At 38.8% G+C, this 24,254-nt stretch overlaps 1 protein-coding gene across 1 annotated transcript in view; it reads right to left on the bottom strand.

Annotated features, from left to right (window-relative positions):
• Positions 1-24,254, bottom strand: part of ush2a (Usher syndrome 2A (autosomal recessive, mild)) — a 370,702-nt gene that overhangs the window by 38,082 nt on the left and 308,366 nt on the right. The window contains exons 63-64 of the mRNA XM_042333157.1: positions 20,928-21,090; positions 14,506-14,860 (exon numbers count right to left, since the gene is read on the bottom strand). Of these exons, the coding sequence (XP_042189091.1) occupies positions 14,506-14,860; positions 20,928-21,090 (518 nt within the window). The remainder of the gene's footprint in view (positions 1-14,505; positions 14,861-20,927; positions 21,091-24,254) is intronic.

Raw genomic sequence — 24,254 nt, 5'->3', positions numbered from 1 at the left:
TTACTGAGCCAGTGAGACATGTTCCATCTCCAAAATACCATTGGTACCTTTCTGTGTGAGATTGACAAATTGGAGCCAAATTGTGGTCTGTTTTCTGGGCTACTGGATTGGGCTAAAACTGCCCTAACAAATTCTATTAGAGACTTTGTAATAGCAAAAGGATGACTTTTTATCCCATTATTCTGCACTGGAAATCAAAAGCAGTGGTGAAAAGGCAGTACTGTAGCACACTGTTCCACACAATCCTTGGTACAGCACATTTCTGATTGATAATATTCACAATTAGAAACAACAGGGTATTTTTTTCAGATTACAGATATCAGAGATCATTTTGAACTGCTTGGTAATTAAAGTATTAGAGCACTCTGTTCCCAAATAAGATATTAAAGCTTTAATTTCAGTCTTGGGTGACATTTAAACATGGATTTCTAATTCAGGACACGTTTACTAGTATTGGCTTCAGGGAAAGGAGGGATAGATGGAAACCTGGGCTGGAGAGTGGATAAAATACTCTTCTTCTGACCCCTTAACATAGCCCTTGGCAGCCAGACAAAGAATGTAATTTGCAGTATCATGGTCTAACTGTTACATGCACAGTTCATATATTTGACTAAGGAAAATGCTGTTGCTCAAATGTGCGGTGGTCATTGGAGACAAAGAAGAAACCACGGACACACCGAACAAAAAAAAAAGTTCCAATGTTAATTTAAAACTCGAGTAAAAGTAAGCAATGTAGACAAATTAAGATAAATAGTTGGGACACAGATATATTCCACGATTTTTCTAGTGTTATCTGAATAAAAAGGAACCTTTTAATTGTCTAACTCTAACACATTAACATGAAGAAATGTTACAAGAGTCCTTACAAGGATTAGTGATCCAAAAAGTTTAATTAATGTGCGTAGTTAATCCTGTTTACTCAGTTTCCAGCTGTAAAGCTGCAAATGCCAAAACACAATGCAAGCTTAAATACTAACACTAATCAAAAGTAAATAGATCAGGGGCAAAACAATTTCAGTGTCAGGAACACTGGGACATTTAAAGATACTTTTGTGAGATGAAATATGGAAAACATGTGGACTATAAACCAAAACCATATGTATATTGCCAATAGCAACAGATGTTTAATTACAGTTTATTTCAGGAGAGAAGATTCCACTCTGCCCCTAGATGGCAATACTATCCAACACTTGCTGAAGGGGGGGACAGTTAATAATTTATAGCCTACATTCATTCATCTTAGATGCTAAAGGCAAAGTTGGACATTGATAACAGAATCGATTTCATAATGGATATTAATTATTGTTTGACCAAGCTCATAAGAAACTGACAAAATTTGGGAAGGGAAAAATACAGAGTAATTTTAACTTTAGATAGATTGGATATTATTTCTTATTATTTTGCATTATGTCCCCAGAGTAGGAGACTCAATATAGAGATTACCCCCCACTTCCTCCTCTCCCTCCCCTCCACACACACGCACACAGAAAAGATACACTATGTATCTCTGAAAAGCTACAGCATATTAAATGTATAACCTAGTTTTTGGGGGAATTGCTGTCTGATGCATTTAGATTCTTTGAATGTTCTGATACTTTTTAAAAGTCTTTGCTCACAAAATAATAAAGCATAATCTTACTTTAGGCTGCCAATGGCGCATATTCAGGATTTACATTTGTAGACGCACATTCCCACACAACGCTGATCTTGTACACTTCTGATGTTTTTAAAATACTAATTCAAATGTTAAAAGTCTCCTTGTTGGGATTGTAATGCTAAAGTGTGGATGGAATTCACAATTGTGGTGATGTCTCCATTAAATCTGATTTTGTCAATGTATTACAAAATCTTAGTTTTTAAACAAAATTTACACTATGATTAGTGTGGGCAGGTGTCACAACATAGCTAGGAGCCATTTGTTCTTCCCCTGTATAGATATATATCACATTATTTTTAATGTTGCCTATCTTTGTTTTACTATGTTTCTCTAGATCTAAACTGTTCACACTCAATAATGTGTGTATTGCAGTGAGGGGGAAGGAGGGGGAATTGCATACAGTGAGTGAAACACGCAACTGCTGCATAATTGACGTTAGATCCTCACAATGCCCTTGTGTAGGGCACAACTGTATGTTCTAAAAATTGAACATGAATTGCACCCATGTGCAAATTGTGGGGAAGTCAAGGTTACAAATGGGCGTTCAAGGGAACGCTGTCAATACGTCTTTGTGCAATCCTGAGAACAGTGGGAAATTTTGTTGACTTGTGCTGTGCTGAATCAAATGTTCAGCAATGTATGCTGAACAAATATTTTTCCCCCTAGTTCTGGCCAATTCTGAGTGAAGGGCTACACCTTCAACACAAACCTATCTTCCCTTTCCAGATGCTGTGCACATCTGTTTGCATTTTTCTGTTTTCATTTCAGATTTCCAGCATATGCATACTTTTAAATCTTTGCTGCAGTCTTTGATTCACCCCGGCTGCTTTTCAAGGTGTGTCAGCCCTCAAAAGATACTATTTATCAATAATTTTGTTTTGTCTCCTGTACCCTGCACACCATCTCTGTTACTTTCTTTCCTTTCTTGTTCATGTCTGCATATTTGCTAGAATTCATTTTCTTGACTGGATGAATTTGTTGCCAGCAGTAGTGACAATAGGGGGCAAGCGTTAACATTTATTGTTCAGTAAAGATATCGATTTTGCTGGAAACCATTTGAAATAGTAGGAAAAATCCTATTGCAAGCGAATACCACCCTTTAGCACAATGCCTTCACCGAACAGTGGATACTTTCACCACATCAACACAGCATAGACACGATGGCCTCCTTCTGGACTGTATAATTCTATGATCAAGAGTTTAACTCATATAGTCCAGGTGGACACTCCAATGCAATCCTGCGGCTGTGTTGAATTGTTGGAGGTGCCATTCTTCAGATGAGACATTAAACTGAGGTCTATTTGCCTGTTGGATGTTAAAAATCCCAAAACACTATTCAACACTGACCTGACCAAAGTCACTCAAATAAATTTGGTCATTCATTTCTTGGCTGTTAGCGGGAAGTTGCTGGAAGCAAATTGGCTGTCGTGTTCATCTGCAAAGTACACAGTCACTACAATTCACAGTAAATACTGTTTAATTCTTTGAGACGTGCTGTTAATGGGAAAGGTACTATATCAAATGCAATGATTATTATTATTATTACTTAGATTTTTCATGATTTGGGAAATGCCAGTTCTATGGCACTATCCTCATAAAAAGCGTTCAGAGCAAACAGAGGAGCCAAGGGAGCTGTGTATCATCTTCATAGGATGAAATTGGTAGGAATGGTGCAGTGACCCATCTCAGTGTGATTTACTGCACTACGGTGTGTGTTTGTAAACAAACAGTAAAATGATTGCCAGATAGTGGTCTTTAGATTTATGTATTGCACTAACCATTTTTGCTGGTTGCTGCGAGAATGCAGCAGGCAGTCTTTAGTTTAATTGAGAAATCTATGTGAGTAACCAAAGTCTATGTTCAGCAGGACACCACCAAGGTTGAAAAGAATGGAAGATAAATCATCAAGTAGAGGCCAGCTTGCCACGAAGCTTGAGTTTTAAAAGGCTCTAAATTGTAGGAGAAAGGGAAGACTGATAGGTGCAAGGAGTATCACAGTCTTCAAACAAATCCTGCAATGCATTGCAGCAGGAAAGAGTGTAATGAGCAAAAGACAAAATACTGCAGATGCTGAAAATCTGAAATAAAAACAGAAGTTGCTGGGAACACTCAGCAGGTCAGGTAGCATTTATGGAGTTAACATTTAAAGTGATTTAAATTTAATTTGATTTAAGTGATTTAAAGAGAGTTAACGTTTCAGGTCGATGATATTTCGTCAGGGTGTAATGTTTAATAGTCTTTATTTCAAAACAGTGAGGTTGCCAAGAAAAGTACAGGAGAAACAAGAGAGGAATGTTCCAAGGAGAAATACTACATGCTATTTAATATGTCTTGTAGTAAGTAACATATTTAATAATAATAATCCTTGCATTTGATATAGCACTTTTCACATCTTCTAGACGTCTCAAAGCGCTTCATAGAATATACTGTAAAGTGAATTGACTGTATATTTATGGGCGAAATACGGCAGCCAATTTCGCACAGCAGTGTCCCACAAACAGTCGTGGATTGAAGTGACCAATTTATTATTGGTTTTTTTCTTGAGGGATTATTATCAGGTGTGTGGAGTAAGGAAATTTGCCCAAGGTTTTGCCTTGCCGGGAATTGAACTCACGTATCTCGCTTGTGAGTTGAGCGCTCTAACCACTGAGCTAGAGGACTCCGCAAGATTTGGAATCACAGAATCACAGAATTATAGAGCACAGAAGGAGGCGATTTGGCCCACCGTGTCTGTGCATCGTGTCCAGCTCTTTGAAAAGAGATATCCAATTCAATCCCACTCCCCTCTCTCGCTCTCTCCCCATAGCCCTGAAAACTTGACCTCCCCAAATAATTATCTATTTTATAATTTTATATTATCATGTAAAATATGATAATATTTTATATATTTTATAGGCACAATCTGGATGACAAGTGAGTATTATTTGTCTGTCAAAGATGGTTAGTAATGATTGGGACATTGTCAGTAAAGGGATGCAATTGTCTAACAAGGTAGGAGCAGTAACTCCCTCTAATCAGCCCACTACCAAACTGATAATAGCTCTTACCATGGATTAAAATTACTGTTGGGTCAGCTTAGTTGGAAACCAAGTGCTCTGAGACACTATTCTATGTGAAGCATAAATGCAAGTTGTTTGTACTACATTCTCTAAATCTTAGCATTAAGTTTTGGGAGGGGACATGAGAAGAAGAAAACTGGAGGAATGTCTTGCCTCTTTTTAAATGCTATGAATTTAAAGTTTCACCATAAAGGGGCTAGTTGTAAGTCCCATAGTTACCACTAATGGGAACATATTACTTGTTGTTGACTCCTCCAGCCACTATTAGAATGATGAATCAAGCACTTCAGTATAAAATAATGTTTAACGTGTGGAAGTGCGAGTGATTACGGAGAGATAATACATACTAATTGTTGTTATCAATAGACCATTCATAAAGATTGCCAACACCATTAATAGATAATGCATCTGTTACTATTGATGACACAATTCTTCCTGTACTCAGATCACTGATATGACTTACTACATGCTTGTATTGCAGCTTAGATCCTTCCTATCACACCTGATTTCCTTTATAAACTGTGTAGGCTCTGTTGACCTGAGGGATGAAGGATATCAGACTGAGATCCTATTCATCTTAATCTACAAAAGGCTTGCAATACACCCACTATAACATTCAAACTCTAGATTTTCCTTGCTTAAGGCATCTGTAATGTCTTCATTTCTTATGCCTTTTCAAACTTGCCATTTTAACAACTAATTTGGGAGGAAATGTGTAAATATTAATAAGTGCGTGTTTTATTGAGCATTTTGTTCCCCTTTCTCCCTGCTGATCTGATCCCTTAAAGATGCTGCGGTATGTTTCCCCGGTCCCTCACAAATGTCCTTCTTGTAAGTGTGAGCCCAGACACTGACTGAGCAGACTTGACTGCTCAAAACTCTGACATCCACCCACATAGCAGCCATTGAAACAGATCGTGGGTCAATTCCCCTTGTGTGTCTGAGGAACCCAAACTGCACTAACCCAACTATACCCTGGCCAGACCAAGTGTACCTAAGTGAAGAGGGAAATTGATTTGCAAACTCTCACATTCTAAGTGCGTTCGAACACATTCTGAAATGCATTCCTCATTATAAGTACTGCACTAGGGGAAAAAAATACTTTCATTGATGATTTCATGTTTCAGATTTTCCTTAGAAAGACAAAGGGAAGGGGGCAAACTTTGAAAGTGCAAAGCACTGTGGAACTGGAAATAAAAACCTTCAGGTTAATACGCTACACTTATTTATTCAGTGTGCTATCTTGTTGTTCCAATCTCTTCATAAAACACAGGGGAGGATGAGCTCCTCAGAGTCTTGCCATCAGGGTCAATGCATACTGCTGGGAGATCCAGCTACAGTACCAATTTCACATACTTTACTGTGATTGTATTCAACCACTTGAAGTACCTCAGAATGTAGTCAAGAGGTCAAGAGGCTGCAAAGGCTGAAAATGATCAAAATTTAGCATTGATCTGTAGCTGTCAAGTGCTGATGTGAGTTGGACTACAGAGGCAGCACAGGAAGCTTGCCAAAGAAATGTGTGCAGAACATTGCCTTTGGTTGCTAACCTTTTTACACCTGAAATGATTGGTACCAAGTATGTGATAATGACCCTTTTTTGTTGTTTTTAGGTGAACACAACATTATCTTGACTTTGATTTGCTTCCAATTCTGAGGTTTCTGTATAATCTTTCTTGGTTGGGGCGGGTGGTGTGGCGGGGTGAGGGGTGGGGGGGAGGGGCGGGGAGTGGGGAATGGGAAATAGGATAGTCTGAGTCAGAGGCTTTGCCATATCTGGCATCCATACTGATCACAGCTTCTCGGAAAGTAACTGTGATTCAAGCTGAACGCTCAGATGTCAGCTTCCATCGTTTCTTCTGAGATAGAAAACTATAGATAATGTAGCATGTAAGAAATGCAAAGAAAGGACAATTTAGTCCATGATGTTTGATCATTCTACACCTGTACAAAACATACTCTGTCGCAGCCTTCATTCTACCTGCTCTATCTCCTGGAGGAAAGTACAGAGGATCCCATTACAGACCCCTTTAATAGAACACTGCCTCATTTGACATTCAGGTCTCTTGTATACCAGTGCTAGAAGGAAATGAGATACACTCAACTTTGCAGTTTTAGCTGGCTGAACGTCAGCAGTACCCACAGCATGTGTTTTGAGTGTACTGCTGAAATTAATACCAGCTAAAACCACAAGGCTTGCCATTTCAACCACTGTGTGATAAACTTCCCGCTGCTTGCCCAGCTAGGATCACCCCACCCATTAGGACTTTAGCTTGCAGAATTAACAGCAGCTGAGTGATCTGCATGGTATCTCTCCTTGTTGGTGAATTAAAGAGAGGCATGGACAGATACGTGTACATACAGAGGAGACGACTGTGAAGCTTGTGAAATATAGTGCATAGTATTTATTAAGCTTGGAGGTGTGGGAGGGAAAGGTGGGACAGTGGATGGCCCACAATGGTCTTTTCCATTGTGTCGTCCTTTTGTTTAAGCGCTCTGAGACGCTGTCCGGCATGGAGGGCGCTATATAAATCCAAGTTGTTGTTGTTGTTGAATCTCTATCCTCCAGCTGAAAGATTATTGAATGTATGCATCTGAATGAAGTGAGTTTCAGAGACAGAAGACTGGTGGGGGGTGGGGAGGGAGGGAGGCCAATAGGAGATAATATTATTATGTAATATAATAATATTTTATTATTATATATTATAATGTTAGATATAATATAATAATCTTATATAATAGAGAATGGTCCTGCAAGTTTTGGGGGTCACCGCAATTAACAACATTTAGCATTACACCTGACAGTGTTTGCCTGCTATTCAGGATCAGTTCTCAAAATAGCTACTGTGTAATAACAACAACAACTTGGATTTATATAGCGCCCTCCACGCCGGACGGCGTCTCAGAGCGCTTTACAGTAACGGATCCCGGGGCTGAGCCAGGGGGAGGGAAGGGAAGGTGACCAAAGGCGCGGTCGAAAAGAAAGATCTTTAGCAGAGACCTGAAAATAGGAAGAGAGGGGGCGAGGCAAAGGGAGTGAGGAAGGGAGTTCCAGAGCCTCGGGGCATAGTGGCTGAAGGCATGGCCGCCAAGGGTGGAGTGTAGGACTCAGGGGACAAGGAGGAGGCCAGACCCGAGGAACGAAGGCAACAGGCACTGTTTTGAGGAGAGAGGAGGTCAGTGTACGTCAGAACAAACCATGTTAAGGAAAAGCGGTACATGTCCTTAGCTCAGTCACTGTGAAAATGTGTCTTTTGTTGGCTTAGTCGCTAAGTGAAATGACATTAAGAGGGGGAGGACGGTGTAGAATCCAACATAATGTAGGATGTGCTGATTGTCTACAAAGAAGATAAGAAAGTTAGGTTTTCACCAATCGATAGTGATTATTCTGGTGGACCCCATTTATTGTCCTTTTCTCACTAACACACAAACATTATATAGGATTCTACTTGTGTGACTTCCATGTGTGTAAAATCAAAAATATTAACAAAAATATAGGACCTTATCATGTCATTGAGATGTCTCAAAGTACTTCACAGGATATGCAATATTTACAATATATATATAAAAAATAAAAAATAGATATAGAAAAAGAAAGACAAAAGTTTGTAGATAGGTGTGATTTTCTGACCGTGATACATTTCCTGACTTTGGCGCTGTGAATCTGTGCAGGGTGTTGAGTGATAGGTCAGTGTAGGCTGGAGCCATCCCTCCCTGCGGCCACTTACCTTTTTTTACCACATTCAACTCACTGCTTTGTCCTGAACTGCAAATATGCTGAAGGAAGCCCCTCCGCTGCATGTCCGGATGCTCCAAACCATGAAAAAGAACTGCTTGGACACACGTCTTACATGCTACAAGCTTAACCTACATTAGGACTTTTCTATCATTGAAGGGAGAGACATAGGATTGACCAGAATGACAGCTCCTTCTCAGCGTGGTGCCAAAGGGCAATGTTCTTAAAATATGTAAAGGTAATGAGCTATGAAGTTGGAAATTTAAGCAAGCTCCATGATAAATTGGCAAAACATATTACTGGAGAGAAAATAAGCTATTCGCTGATTCCTGGTTAAGAGGGTCAAGTAGGAAAGTAACTACAATCCTTGCCACATGACAACACAAGCATAAAAACATGATACATACTTGCATCGTGTCTTTATGGTTGTATTTTTGTGCACAAAATGCTGTGTCATTAATGCTTACCAAACCATTTTCACAACTGCAAATGAAAAATATACCCTTTTAAAAAACAATGACCGGTGTTTTGAAGCTTCAAAAGATGATCAGTCCACAAAGGGTTAATTGTTAAGATCGACACTGGATTTCAGTATTATTTATTCCTGCTAACTTCTGGTATCTTGGCTAACACAGTTATTTACCTACTGTTGACAATTTTCCTAATGTAAATCTAACAGATTGTTACACATGCTGTTGGCATTCATGTTTTTTTTATTTTTTAAACATTGTCCTTCATGTAACAGTAGTTAAATGCAGCAGAAGGACATCATTAGAGCCATGGTTAACTGTAATTTACACCATTAGGAAGCCAGCACAATTTTTATTGCCTGGCAATTTTCTCACTTCAATATTTGTACCATATGGCTCAATTTGTGTAATAACCTTAATTTCTTGCACCCTTCAGGTCTGCTTCATCTCTTACAGAATAGGAATGCAGTTTAGCAGAAAGGGGACTGTCTATACTTCAAGAGTTGAGATTAATAATCTGTCACGTCCTGTTCTGGTGAAGGAATGTGAACAGCAGACAGATGGTATCTCTACAAATGACTGTCAGAGGTCCTGATCCAATCAATACGATGTATTAACACATCTCCCATCGCTCCTTCTCTGGGGGCCCCAAAGCACATCTGGAAAGTTCTGGGGAATGCAGCGCTGAAAGCTGATTCTTTTCAGAATCAAACCGAGTCCAATTAATTTTTCATGTATACTTGATAACCATTTTATAATGAGGTGTGTACTTCTTGACGGATATACAGAGTCAGTACAGACCGCCTGCATTTTCTATCCCCATTCAGTCCTCTTCTAGTAACCAATCCATTAATCAAACAATCTGGCATGGAGCTTGAAATCTCAGCTCAGTGGTGATCAATACCATCCTTTAAAAAAATGAACCAGGTTCCAGCAAAGCAAGGCTATCTGGCCATTACATCAGCTATGGCTTCAGGGGAAAATATAAAAAGCGCAATTATCATCCAGTTACAAAAAAAATAAATTGCCACTGTATTACACTAGATTTTTCTGCTATCCCTTTAAGGCTTGCAGTCCCATTTCTGCATTGTGTTTAAACAATTACAAGGTTTAAAATTGGGGAAATGTTCAGTGATCACCTTTTAATTAACCTTGTGATTCATTTAAAATTTATGTTGATCGCTGAACGAAACTATTTTTTTGTAATGAGCAAAACGTCTTGAGATTTAAGGCCGAGATAAAAAACTGACCATCTTGTAAATCAAGAAGGAATCAAATCACATTTCCCTGCTCTTTTCCTCAAGCAGTGCCAATGAACTCTGGGCATTCCTCTCTATCCGCTATGGAACTACAGGGCAAATTCCATCAAAACTGTTTGCAGCATTACTGACACTCTGGATTAGTGCAGCCAATGTAAAGTGAAATGCAAATTTCAAAAGCTTTGAAACTCCAGAAATGCCTTTCTGACATTGAAAGCTTTTGAACATTCATTGAGCTGTAGAATTTTTAAATCACTTTACCAGTTCCGAAATTCTTCACCGGTTGGAAATGTGTTTATAATATGCAGATCAATGGTAAAGATTTTTTTGGGATAGATTACAGACTAAATATTATTTTTCATACTTAAATCTGTGCTTAGAAGTCACATAACAGAGCAGTTATTCGCCCATAAAGGTAATTAACCTGTAGTCCAATGATTACTCCATCAGGGTTAATGGTCTCTGAACTTCAATAAAGCTGTCACCTGCCAATAATAGCTACTAAGCCCTAGTCGTAATGATATTCTCCACTATCTGCAGTTGGTTATGATATAGCAGTTAGAGTGGTCCCTTGTCCATAACAGCTGATGAGTTCTAACTCTGAAGTCTCCATTAAATTTGATTAGCTTTGAACCATGAAGATGTGGTCATCCATTCATAATGTCCACTCATCCCCAGACCTTACAATGTTCATATTGTATTCGCTGGACTCTGGCATAGAAGTCAGAATAAGCTTCCTGTCTTTGGAGATTACTACCCTAGAAGCTGTCTCTTTTAAAGGAGAACAGTGTTAATAATAATAATAATAATAATAATAATAATAATAATAATAATCCTTGCATTTGATATAACGCTTTTTCACGTGAAAGTGAATTGACTGTATATTTGTGGGCGAAATGCGGCAGCCAATTGTGCACAGCAGTGTCCCACAAACAGTTGTGGATTGAAGTGACCAATTTATTATTGGTTTTTTTCTTGGGGGATTATTATCAGGCGTGTGGAGTAAGGAAACTTGCCAAAGGTTTTGCCTGCTGGGAATTGAACTCATCTGAACTGCAACACAATATCAAATAATAATCCTTGCATTTGATATAGCGCTTTTCACATCTTCTCGACATCTCAAAGCGCTTCACAGAATCGAGTGTAAAGTGAATTGACCGTATATTTGTGGGCGAAACGCGGCAGCCAATTGCGCACAGAAATGTCCCACAAACAGTCGTGGATTGAAAATGACCAATTTATTATTGTTTTGTTTTGGAGGGATTATTATTAGATGTGTGGAGTAAGGAAACTTGCCCAAGGTTTCGCCCTGCCTGGAATTGAACCCAGGTGTCTCGCTTGCAAGGTGAGTGCTCTAACCACTGAGCTACAGGACTCCACATGTTGCAAAGATATACACTTTGCTGTCTATTTACAGAACAAGATTTGAGTGTGCATGGCTATCTGGTCATTACAATAGATAATGCTGTACATTTGCTCCGATATCCCTCATTGTGAATGTTTCATTCTTTAAGTTTGTCTCTTGGAGACGTCTTTGCAATCATAGACATTTCAATACAGAAGTCTATTTCCCACTGGAGCTATCTACTCTTTCTAATTTTCCCGTTCTTTCCCCAAGTAGGGCAGGTGATGACACTTCATGTCACTACAGGGTGAATTCTATTAAAATGCTAGTTATCTTCTACATCAATGAAAGTGCCGGAGAAATTCTTATCTGTTAAATGTATCTTCTTTCAAACAACTATGTGTGGCCCATTGGATATCAATCCAGACTAGAAATCTAGGTCCCAGTATTATTAATGCTATTATTAGTGTAGGTTGTATGGAATGAGAAAATTGCTCTTTTCAATGGATGGATACAATGGATACACTTTACAAAATATATCTATATATCTGTTTTCTACACAGTATTTGTTCATCCATTCTTACCATTTAAACTCCCATCTCAATTCTGGACGTGAAGATTTTTCACTAGTAAACTACAGTTAATGGACATCAAAGAGCAACAGCTTATTTTAATACATTCCTCTGAGGATTTTTTTCATACCTTGGGATTGCTTGCAAAATTATACGAACGTCAAGATGCATGAAATCTACTATATTACCATTGTAAAATGTACCAATTCTATTGCTTCATTGAAGAATTTCAACACATTTTTTAAGCATGACTTGCCTTTCATATTGCTGATGTTGATATGGAGATTTTTCCTCTTATTATCCCCCTTTCCCCTTCTCCCTTGCTCAATGTCCAAGCCCATCTTTGCAAAGCGTTCTGAGATGCTTTCTTAAGTGAAGGGTACTATATTAATCCAAGTTGCTGTTGTATTTATTGGAATTGCTTCCTTTATAATGAATTCCAATGTTGTTCCAAATGTGGGCATTACGATAACAGTTATAACTCCCAGGATCATGCTTCTGACCTTTTTTTTTGTTACTTGTAGCACAGCATTAGCTATTTTCCAATCTTCCTGTGCTAACTCTGTATTTAATGAGCTGTGGAAAATTTCAATCACAGCTCCCTTACTTCTACCATCATTTCCTTAAGTATTCTTGGATGCATTCCATCTGGTTCTGTTATTTTATGAATATTTAAGTCCTTTTTTAACTGACATTTTATCCTAATCTCCATTTTCTTCATGAACTTAAGATGCATTTCTTACTATCACAGAGGGGATAGCTTTCTTCAGTGACAGCTGCTGTTAAACTAGCTACAATTTCTACAAAATTGTTTTCTTCCCCACTCTCTTATTTCACTCATCTTAGTCATTTTTCTTTAGGTTTTCTCTCCCTCTAATTTTCTCCACCACTCCTCTCCTGTAGGTAGAAACTTATGCTCCTGCAGAGGGCAACTGATCTATGTGCATGCAAAGACACAGTGTGTATTCTCCATGTGTAAGCTAGCAGTGAGTGACAGAGGCATTACAGATCTACCCATTCCTGACCTTACCTGACACCCATAAATGCATCTTTCACATTCAGATGTAACCTGTCTCAGTCGGTAGCATTTTTGCCTCTAAGTCAAAACGTTTTGGGTTCAAGCCCCATGATGGAATTTTCAACTCATCTAGGTCTAGGCTGAAACTCCAATACAAGCTAGTCTTGAGAGAGGATGTCTTAAATGGGACCTTATGGGGGTGTTTACAATTTTAAATAGGGTTGAATAAGTAAACCCGGAACAATACTTTATGGTGCACTAAGGCAGTAGAACGAGAGAACATATGTTTAGAGTTGCATAGGGCAATTTCAGGACAGATACCAGGATTTTTTCCTTTACTCAGAGGATAATTAATGATTGGATCAGATTGCCAGGATGAGAGGTTGAGGTCGAGACACTGGATTCAATTTAAAAGCAACTTGATGCTGTGATGGGAGAACTGTAGGATGGGTGTTCTGGGAGAGTGAAATCAGATGGGCCAAAGGGCCTTCTTCATCCAAACCAATCTTGTGATTTTGTGAATAGTGATCAGGAGCAAAAACTGTGTCTGATTTTTCTCAATAGCACAAGAGAACAAAAGCTAATTTAATGCACCTCTTTTGTTGCACAGTAGGAATGAGCTAACTTAGCACATACCATGAATCAAAAGTGCACCCACAGAGTCTGCACGGTTCAGTTTTATCCTCGGTTGAAGCACCCTGGCCGCTATATAAATGCAAGTTGTTGTTGTTGTAGGTTGTTATTTTACCAACTGATCATTGCGGGTGCACCCTCGTTAAGACTTTGGTTCCACGAAAACGCCTCTCAACACTTATAATAACTTAAATATTACAAAGCACTCAGGGATAAACTTTCACATCTCAATATGTGCATAGCAAATAATCTTCCAAGAACACTTCCTTGTTTCCACTATCAATGTGGTGTAGCTGAGCAATATAACCCACTTTAAACAGTTCTCTGTTATAAATGGTCTTAAATTTTCCTGGGCCAAACTGTTGTATATTATCAATGTTTCGTCCTTTGACAGTTTTCACATATCAATACCCTGAGTTTTATTATATAGCTACAGTTTCTGAACAAGAAATGGCAGGTTTCTTTTCGTGTCTTGTCAGATTCTGTCTGGATTTTTTTTAGTGTCTAATGGCAAGTTGTGAAAACTGAGACAAAGAGATAAGACAAAGAAGGAGATTCACGCCACAGGCAATCTCACATTCAGCCTAAAGGCCTATCCTTAAATAAAGTTCAAAAAGGATACTGATCAAATGTAATGCATCACATTTACGGTGGATATATATGCAGAGGGCCCATTACAGGAGACTATAAATTAAAAGCATTAAAATAATATTGATGGAAAAGTTAAACTACCTTGATATTTTCCCTTTGGCTTACCGGCACTGTCATTGTAGTAAATGCGGATGTGCTGATTGTTGGATCATTTCTTCTTTCTTGGTAGACGATGTGGTACTGTGAAATAACCCCATTGGGAGAACTTGGCACGGTCCAGTCTAACAAGACAGAGAAAGCGCTTGTAGCTTGAGCAGAGGGAGCTGCCATGCCCTGAGGGAGTGCTTCGAGGGTTTGCACAGAAGCCCACAGACTGTCTACAGATCCCTTGGAATTGCGCGCTCGAATACGGTACTTGTACTTTGTATAGGGCTGCAGCGTGTCTGAGGCATCTATAAACTCCAAAGCACCTTCGGACCAAATAAAAATCAGCAGTTCTTCCAGGGTTCCAAAAGGCTGTCTGCAAACCAACCAGAAGTGACAATGGTTATTCTATTTCATCTGAGTAAATTCGGCAGAAAATAGATCGGTTGAAAGAAAATAAATAGCCGTGTCCACATTTAGATGCTTTAAAAGGAATTGAATGGTATATTTATAAAAAATAACATTGTGCCTTTTTAAAAAAATAAGTAAATTAAGTTAAGTAAATACAGTACTTGATTTTAACTGACAAAACTCTTCATTTCTAGAAGTATTGGTTTACATGAATTTATTTGTTTAATGCAAGATCTTTTTTTTCCTTCTGTGTTGAGGACAAATGTTAAATACTAAATCTTATGTTAAAATGTTGAAGCAAATTTAAAACTGACCCACTCCCATTAATATTTTATTTCACTGTAAGCTCAAGTCCTAAGAAACTAAATGTTATTATTATAATAATAATTTAATAATTATAATAATGACCATTAAGACCATTGTGTCAACTGGCTCATTTCATAGTACTTTTCATGCTGAGCCAGAGCGATGTAGGTTTAAGCCCATGTCAGGACTTGGATTTCATACAGGATAAGCTGACACTCCAATGGTGTGCATTGTTGGAGATACTGTTCTTCGGATGAGGTGTCTGCCTGTCCAGGTAGATGTTAGAGATCCCATGGTACTACTTGAAAAGCGAAGGGAGTCTCTTCTGGTGTCCAGATGAACAATCCCCCAAATAAAATTGGTTATTTATTCCATGGATGTTTATTGGACATTGCTATGCACAAATTGGCTGCAGTGTTTGTCCATAAAAAAACCACAAAGTCACTCTACTGTCCGGTATATCCTGTGAAGCGCTTTGAGATATCCTCCTGTTGTGAAAGACTATACCAAATATATGGATCATTATTATTGCTTTAAAATTCATGATCAGACAGAATTTTAGAATATTCATAATTTGTTCTTAATTTTGAAGTTAGTTTTCTGTACCCCTTTTCATCAACAGGAACATTAAGTTTCAAATTGAGTCTGTATTTTTCCAAATTGTGCATGATCTGAAAAATGTAAAACACACTGGTCTTAAGGCTAAGACCATGAGATATCACACTTAGGTGTCATGGGCAATTTGTTTTACTGGAGATAGCAGAATGGCAGATTGGATTGAACTAAGATGCAATGTTTATTCTGACAGTCCCAGAAGAATGAAATATAAAAATGTCCACATCAGTTTGAATAATAGCACTTCATTGGCACAGACAAAAGGATCAAAAGGAGTAGAAGTAGCAAATGCACCATGGAAAAGCACCAAATAATTTCTTAAGACCATCTCACTCAGTTGATTTGTAACTGATTTTATCAGAGAATATTGTGCAGATGCAGATATAAGACGGTACTCTAAAGAGCTCAGAAGCGGGGAAATGAGGTGACCGTAAGCACAATCAAAGAGGAAGGTCTTTAGGTGGGATTTGAAGGTGGGGAGGGAGGGGCCAAGGTGAGGGATTGAGGGACAAAGTTCCAGAGTTTCGGGGCGAGTTTCAGAGTTATCTCCAAGTTGCAATAGGAGATAAAGAGGTCTACAGGACATTCACTGAAATAATCGGTTGATTGGAGATGGGGGAAGACTGACCAATATGTCACTCAAGGTAGCTAAAGGATTCGCCATTAGTCACTGTCTAATTAGTAGGAAGGAGAAGCGGAGACACTATTGATGGAAAACACTGAAGTTACCAAGAATTATGATTTCAGCAGAAGAGAGGTTAAAATAAACATAAGCAAGAACGCCTCCTTTGGTTTGAAAATTGGAGTAGAAGCAAAAGCACAAAGCCCAGCTGACGTGTAACAACAGTGTTGTCTCCAACTAATTAATAATAATCGTCCTTGCATTTTATATAGCCCCTTATCACGTCTTCGAGACGTCTCAAAGCGCTTCACAGAATATACTGTTAAGTGGATTGACTGCATACTATGTGGCCGAAACACGGCAGCCAATTGCACACAGCAGTGTCCCACAAATAGTCATGGATTGAATGACCAAATTATTATTTTTTAAAAAAGGGATTATTCCCCCCTGAAAAGCGATCCGCCAATTGACTAACAACCTGGCTCTCGCTTCGTGTAAACAGAGGTGTGTGGAGTAAGGAAATTTGCCTAACATTTCACCCTGCTCATGAATCAAACCCAGGTCCTCTTGCTTGTGAGGCGAGTGCTCTAACCACTGAACTACAGGACTCCACTCTGCAATAAAGACAGCCACGTGGTTACAAACTGGCAGTGAAGTTACACTGGGAATTTCACTGGCTGCACTGGGCCAATACATTTTGGCAACTGGGCTATAACCAGACATTGGTTATTTTATTAATAGGCAAACGGATATTTTAATGTTTAAAAACTTGTTATTTTGGTGAGTCCAAACCCTATTTGTAAAATCGTGGCACCTTCATTTTTGGTCAGGTGGCATTCTGATATGTGCAGGAATGATTTGCCATTTCATAGAATATCTAGTTTCAGCTCACTTCCCGATTGTCTATCACCAGTTACCTGGAAACTTTTCTTTACTCAGAGGGTAATTAGTGACAAGAACAAGTTGCCAGGAAGAGTGGTTGAAGCCAGAACACTGAACTCATTGTGATGGAAGGCCGTTCGGATGAGTATTCTGGAAGGCTGAAATTCAATGAGCCGAATATGGCCTTCTTCATCCAAACCAGTCTTGTGAACTTGTGACCATTTAGCGAGCTCGACCCCAGAGAAACCCCTGCTTACTTCTCCCCAAAGAAGATAGTCAGAAGCTAGCCGTCAAGTAGCTGACAAGCCTGTGTTTGAGCTCTCAGTAGATGGATGGTTGTTACCAGGAACCTCTCCCGACAGTGTCACCTTAACTATGACTAATCCATCTTTGCACGCAGTGCGAAAGCATTTTCAGTGGCGTAAACACTAATATGTTAACTGAAATATATTTCCTTTATTACTCCATCTATTAAAGCCATGTGCTAGAAAATAGAAAAGAAACTACCAACAAGTAGCCTAGTTCTGTCATTATAAAAAACGCTTTTGTCACTGCCATCAGAGAAAGATTTAATATTGTTGTGGTTGTGCAATGGCTTTAAACTCCAACTAAAATCACTGGCAAGTGATTCATTGTGATATTACCTAATATAAAATTTGTATCTTGTGGCCCAGTGCAGCATTTTCATCACACTTTAAATAAAATCAACTCTCTATCTATGTCAGTCAGCAACACTCTGCTGTACACAGAGGAATCCAACAGGGTACAATTATGATTTTGATTTGATTGTGTCATTTGAGCAGAAGGTTTATTACTTTTGACTCAGCTAGGCAGTGCTTCATACATTTCATTCCTTTGTGATTGTGTCTCGAATAAATAACTACACAACCAAGCACAGCATTTCTGTACTTTTCAGGTTTAGTACAATAGAAGTCTTTCATTTTGTTTGATTTTGCTTGCCAATTTTCTCACTTTTCTCTCCTCTCCCGAAAGGTGTTTTGTTTTTAATCTTTCTTCCTTTAACTTGGGTACAGTGCTACTGCCACTCGCCCATGTGGCCATTATTCATGCAGGAGCCTTGACATAGACAGTCAATCAACTATTTGAGCCCAAGGGAGCTTTCTCATGAAGGCTCACTTGTCCTCACCCAATGCCCACAAAATACAAAGTCAACTCACTTTACAGTGTATCCTGTGAAGCATTTTGAGATGTCTCAACAATGTGATAATGCGCTATATCAAATGCAAGGATTATTATTATTGATTATAATGCCCATTCATGCTTATCCCCAGGAATGGTCATATGGGCCACTTAAATGAGCTATCCTCCTACCCCACCCCACTCCCAGCATTGTGGTGGCCTTCTTCAGGATTTGGCTAAAATAATCCTTGCTTTTTTTATATAGACAAGCACTGCAGATTATGTGGAGAATAAATCCATGCCTTAGCAAATGTTCCATTTAAATGAACATTCCTATTAACAGAATATTAATTAACTGGTGTATAGTGTAGTTAATTTTGCACTACCTTTCTCCATAATAATAAAAAAAATTACCCCTAAGCAAACTAATGCAGAGCTGTTTTACTGGTTAACGTACATGAAGGTGTTTATAAGGAAATCCAAGGTTGACAAGCAGTAAACAATCTTTTACAATGTTAATGAAACTGCTCATCACACCACACTATAGAAGAGCCACTCAACCTTTATTTTTTATCAGTCACAATGATTTTTTTATTCTCTTCTATGCTTCTGAGCTCTTTGCATTCATGGCAGAGTTGTTGGGGTAAAACCATGGTGTTTGCAGCACAAGGTTGCCGCTGTAACTAATAACTACAATAAAAATAATCTTTGGATTTGACATAGCGCCATTTCACGTCTTCGAGACGTCTCAAAGAGCTTCACAGAATATACTGTAAAGTGAATTGACTGTACATTTTGTAGGTGAAACTGTAAGACTGTGACTATAAGAAACAAGTCTAAGATGAGTCAATTTGACTGGTCTTTAGATATATGAAACAACTCTGTTCTTTGAAGAGATGCTTTATATTTTGTAATGAAAATTCAACATAACCTTCCAATCCATCAAAACCTTTGTCGTTGCCAATCACTCGACTGCATTTCAATGCAGATACTGCAAATGTAAGCTAGGAATAGTGCTGTCACGTATCAATGAGTCAAATTAATGAATTGTTCTTTGTAATTTTATGCTGTATGAGTGAAATTACTTTTCAGTGCAGTGTAACATTAGCATATTATTATTCGTTAAACTAGCAATTAACAGGAGGAGAAATAAGCCAACAACCGAAGCCAGGCAAGATATAGCAGCCCTAACCAATGGAACCATTAGTCAAGGTAGGTGGGATCCTTTGTTCCCTCCAGCCAAATCAAACCCAAGACCAAATTAATTGCTTCAGCCCTTAAACATGTATTGCTCCTGGAGTATGCACAGACAGATTAGAAAAAAACTCCAATGTACTTTCTCACAAGCTCCATACAATGAAAATGTGAGCAAGGTTTTGAAAAATACGGTATGTGTTTCTACGTGAAGTCGTGAAAACGTTTCAACAATAATAATTAAATCATTTTGGCTGTGACAATATCATAGCATAGGAAAACAGGTAACTTATATCTTAGTCTTGCTTGTTTTAATTTTTCTCCTTCAACTTTTCTGAAGGAGTTAACCCAAGTTGTGGTTCAATTCCACATGTACCTCAGTGCTCCAGTATTATTATTGTTTGAGCTTGAATGAGCTATGGTAAGCCTTATTATGGGGGAGAGGGGGGGGTGTGGGTTGAAGAGGGATTAAGTTGAAACTAACCTTGTCCTCATCTGACACCTACGAGTGTGTGCTTCCAGCATGAAATACTGACAAATGTGACTGATTTTCTCCCCCTTCAGCTTCAGGAAGCAAAACCACAGCACCCACACTGCAAAACCAGCTGAAATTGGCTAACTCAGCATAGACCAGAGATTGAACCTGTTAATCTCCTGTTTTCCTCACCAAGAAAATCCAAAGAAGTTTTTGCTCAGCAACATTTTATTCAAAAAGAAATTTACTTATAACATTGCTGCCTTTCTGGTGGATACACATGTTTTTGAGCATTCTGTACAGATGATAAAATCAAGCGTAGAAATAAAGTCAATTGCAATATAATGTGGAAATTTAGTTTTCTTAATTCCTGGTGTGTCTCTGAGGCTAAATTAAATCAGTGTAGTGTTATATTCCTTGCATTTGATATTTGATATATGACGCTCTGTCAAATACAAGGATATCAAATGCAAAGAAATACAAGGATTATTTTTTATTCACAGAAGAGGAGCAAAGGTGCTGGGGATATTATTTGTAAATTCACAGAGAAATAATCTGCAAACTATTGCAAGGAAATTCTATACATTACACAATAATACTTTTGATCCAAACATTCCCACAGTGTATAATATAGAAATCCAAATTTTCTATCAAGTGAAACCAACAGATTATTACAGTAAGAAAATTGTAATTAGCCATTGCCAAGGAAGGTTTGCGGTCTCAAGCCTGTAAGTCTATAAACAATAATCCAAAAATAACACCAGGGAAAAATCCTAAAATGGTTAAGAAAAATGTTACCTGTAAAGTAAGTAACTTGTGATAATTCCATTAGGTTTTTGAGGACAAAACCACTTGACTTCTAGGACCACTGAACCAACTGGTGTTACAACTGGTGGCTTCTGTCCCTGAGGTGGGGCTTCGGTTGTCTTCACGTGTTTACGTTCACCAACTCCACATCCACCTAGAGCAAGAGTATCAGAACAAAGTGACCTCAAACTCAAAGGGTGGAAGATGAAAGCACGGCACACTAAAATACTGCTATACTCATACAGTCAATTTACATTCAGTCTATAGTCTTCAATGTATTGACAAACTATTGTGAGTGAACTTTTCAAATCTGACCTCTATAGTATAGTGATTTTGATATCTATCAATAATTGATATCTTGTGGAAGTGACGTGATTTTTATTTATGATCCAGCAAAGAAAAAAATATCCGAGAAGCATTATTATACATTTTAAAAAATCATTATGCTGCTTGGATAAAAATGATGGGAGATCAAGAATTGTAACTTATTTGCTTATTGACTCCCATTGTTACTTTCTAATGATTTTGCCCATTTTCTTCTCTCTTCACTCCTCATCTCCTAAAGACAATGCCCTTGTTCTTCAATTATGCTACGGGAGCCAGGGACCTTCCAATACCTCAGCCTATTTATCATGTTAGGTCTGCATAGTAAGTGTTGCAGAAACTATTCAACCGTGGACTATATCACAGCCAAGTGTCCTCTTGACATTGCTTGATGAGTACATAGCAATCAGGAGTGGGAAACCTGGCTTATTTACTTCCCTCTTTAACCCAAGAACACAAAGACCATTCGTTCCAGCTCTGCTGTTTTCCCTGGCTGAGTTCAGTTATCTTAGAAAGGAATGGTAAGCGAACCTTCAGGCTTTGCTAATCTGAATGGTGTCTTTACTCGCTTGGCCATTCGGGAAGCCGCTACTATTATTATACTGTTGTGCAGTGGTAGCACTCTCTGAATCAGAAGGCTGTGGGTTCAAGCAACGTCAGGACTTGGAATCACATAGAATAAGGTGACACTCCAATGCAGTACTGGGGTGTGTTTCATTGTCAGGAGTGCCATCCTTTGGATGAGACGTTAAACCAAGGTCCCATGTGCCTGTTCAAGTGGATGTTAAAAATCCGTTAGCATTATTTGAAAAGAGAAAGGAATTTCTCCTGGTTTCTGGCCAATATTCCCCCAAAATAAAATTGTTCACTCAATCCATGGCTGTTTGTGGGACATTACTCATGCATGTTACCCTCACAAAATACACAGCAAATGCACTTTACAGTATATCCTGTGAAGCGCTTTGAGACATCTTAACAATGTGATAAGGCGCTATATCAAATGCAAGGATTATTGTTATTATTATGACACTCGATGAAGTTCATCCAAAGTATGAATAACTGCAATTGACATGTGGATCAAACACATGTGTGAAAACTCTTCACATTGCAAACTAGCTGAGCATTCATGGAATGAAAATATTTCCCATAACAACAAATTATTTTATTCAATTAAACAATCTGTAAGTTCAACGTAGGTGCAATCAATTGTATTCAGGACTTCAGAGAGGCCAGCATGGTTAAATTGATATCTTATGGCATTTGCTGCTGCTGCTACTATTGGATTGAATAGAATTAGATTTAATGACCTAGCCTGTTGACCAGTGCAGCAATAAGCTTTACAACCTGCACCACAGTAAATGCATAGTAAATTCCCAAATCACCAGAGGAGCACTAAAATGAACAAGTACCATAAATGTGGGCACTACTGTAAACTCCACTACTACTGGCAAGCCTGCAGTAACAACTGACAGTGTAAATCTTGAGCTGTATTTCAGCTCAAGAGTCTGCACAAGGCAAGAGGAACTATTGTGTTTTTTCACTGAATGGAGATAGGAAACCACACGGGCACTGAAACATGTAAAAGTAATATCCTCCTGTTTTTTTTGTGACGCCTTCATGATCAACACAAGATCATGTTTGCTTTTTCCTTGTTAAGAACTGTGAAAGATTGCCTTGCAAGTTAAGTCTGAAATTCCGAAATGCTTTTAAATTACATACAAATTATAAATGAAAGTTGGGTGCCAGTTCAAAGTGCGTGGTAAATTTCCACTGGAATGTTTAGTGTGACTTTACAATGCTGTGGACAAGGTTACTCATCGAGATGTGATAGTTGTGCAGGGATGCAACCCCTCCTTCAAGTTTCTGGTGCAATGTAGCATTTCGGAGTGATCTAGTTCTCATTTTGTTGTGCTTATCACTGGGTGTCTATTTTTCATTGACTGTAAAGCCAGTTTTCTCAAACACTTTTGTATGCAAAATATGTCAAAGTTAAAAGTACATTCAACATGACAGGAACAATAAGGCAGAAGAAAGCAGATGGCATGATCCATAGTTAGAGGGAGTATCTCATGGTGTCCGGGCCAACAATCTCCCAATAAAATTGGCTATTCACTTCAAGGCTGTTCGTGGGATATTCTTGTGTGCAAACTGGCTGCTGTATTCACCTATAAAGTGCATAGCCACTGTTCTTTACAGTAAATCCTGTTTTCTGAGATGTCTCAACAATGTGATATTGCACAATATCATTTGAAATGGTGATTTTATTGGTACAACAACAACAACAATAAGGTTTCATTTATAGAGCGCCTTTCACGTCGGGAGGACGTCCCAAGGCGCTGGACAATTGGGTCGGGACCCGAGCAGGGGGGAAATGGTCAGGGGGAGGCGAGGGAAGGGAGGGAGCGAGGAGGGGGTAGAGAGTCGAGAGGGGAGCTGAAGGCACGGTTGAAGAGAAAGGTTTTGAGACCGGCCTTGAAGGAGGAAAGGGAGAAAGCAAGGTGAAGGCACTGAGGGATGGAGTTCCAGAGCCTAGGGGCTGAGAGGCTGAAGGCCCGGCCACCGATGGTAGGGCGGTTGGGGCGGGGGATGTGAAGCAGACTGGAGCCAGAGGAAAGGAGGGTACGGCCAGGTAAGTAGGGGAATAGTAGGTCGGAGAGGTAGGAGGGAGCAGGGCCGTGAATGGCCTTGTAGGTGAGGATGAGGATGGTAGGTTAAGATTGCTATGTGAGTAACCTATTCTGATATTTGAACAGCTTTATGACTGTAATATTGGTATTTGTATCAACATCAAAATGCAGAACTGTATGTTAACCAACTGGACCACCAATAATACTTAGCAAATCGTAATTGTAGATCTGTACAACTGTAGAGCAAATTGTAATAATGGATGGAATCCATCACTGATTTCAGTTTGCAAGGTGACATATGTAGTTAAGTCCAAAGAAGCCTAAAACTACTACTGTCTCAAACAGCTAGACTTTATTGTTACCCTCG

Source organism: Callorhinchus milii, unplaced genomic scaffold (assembly GCF_018977255.1).
Source record: "Callorhinchus milii isolate IMCB2004 unplaced genomic scaffold, IMCB_Cmil_1.0 Scaffold3, whole genome shotgun sequence".
Classification (NCBI taxonomy): domain Eukaryota; kingdom Metazoa; phylum Chordata; class Chondrichthyes; order Chimaeriformes; family Callorhinchidae; genus Callorhinchus; species Callorhinchus milii.
The sequence above is the reverse complement of the archived record's forward strand: the minus strand, read 5'-3'. Positions and strand labels throughout refer to the sequence as shown.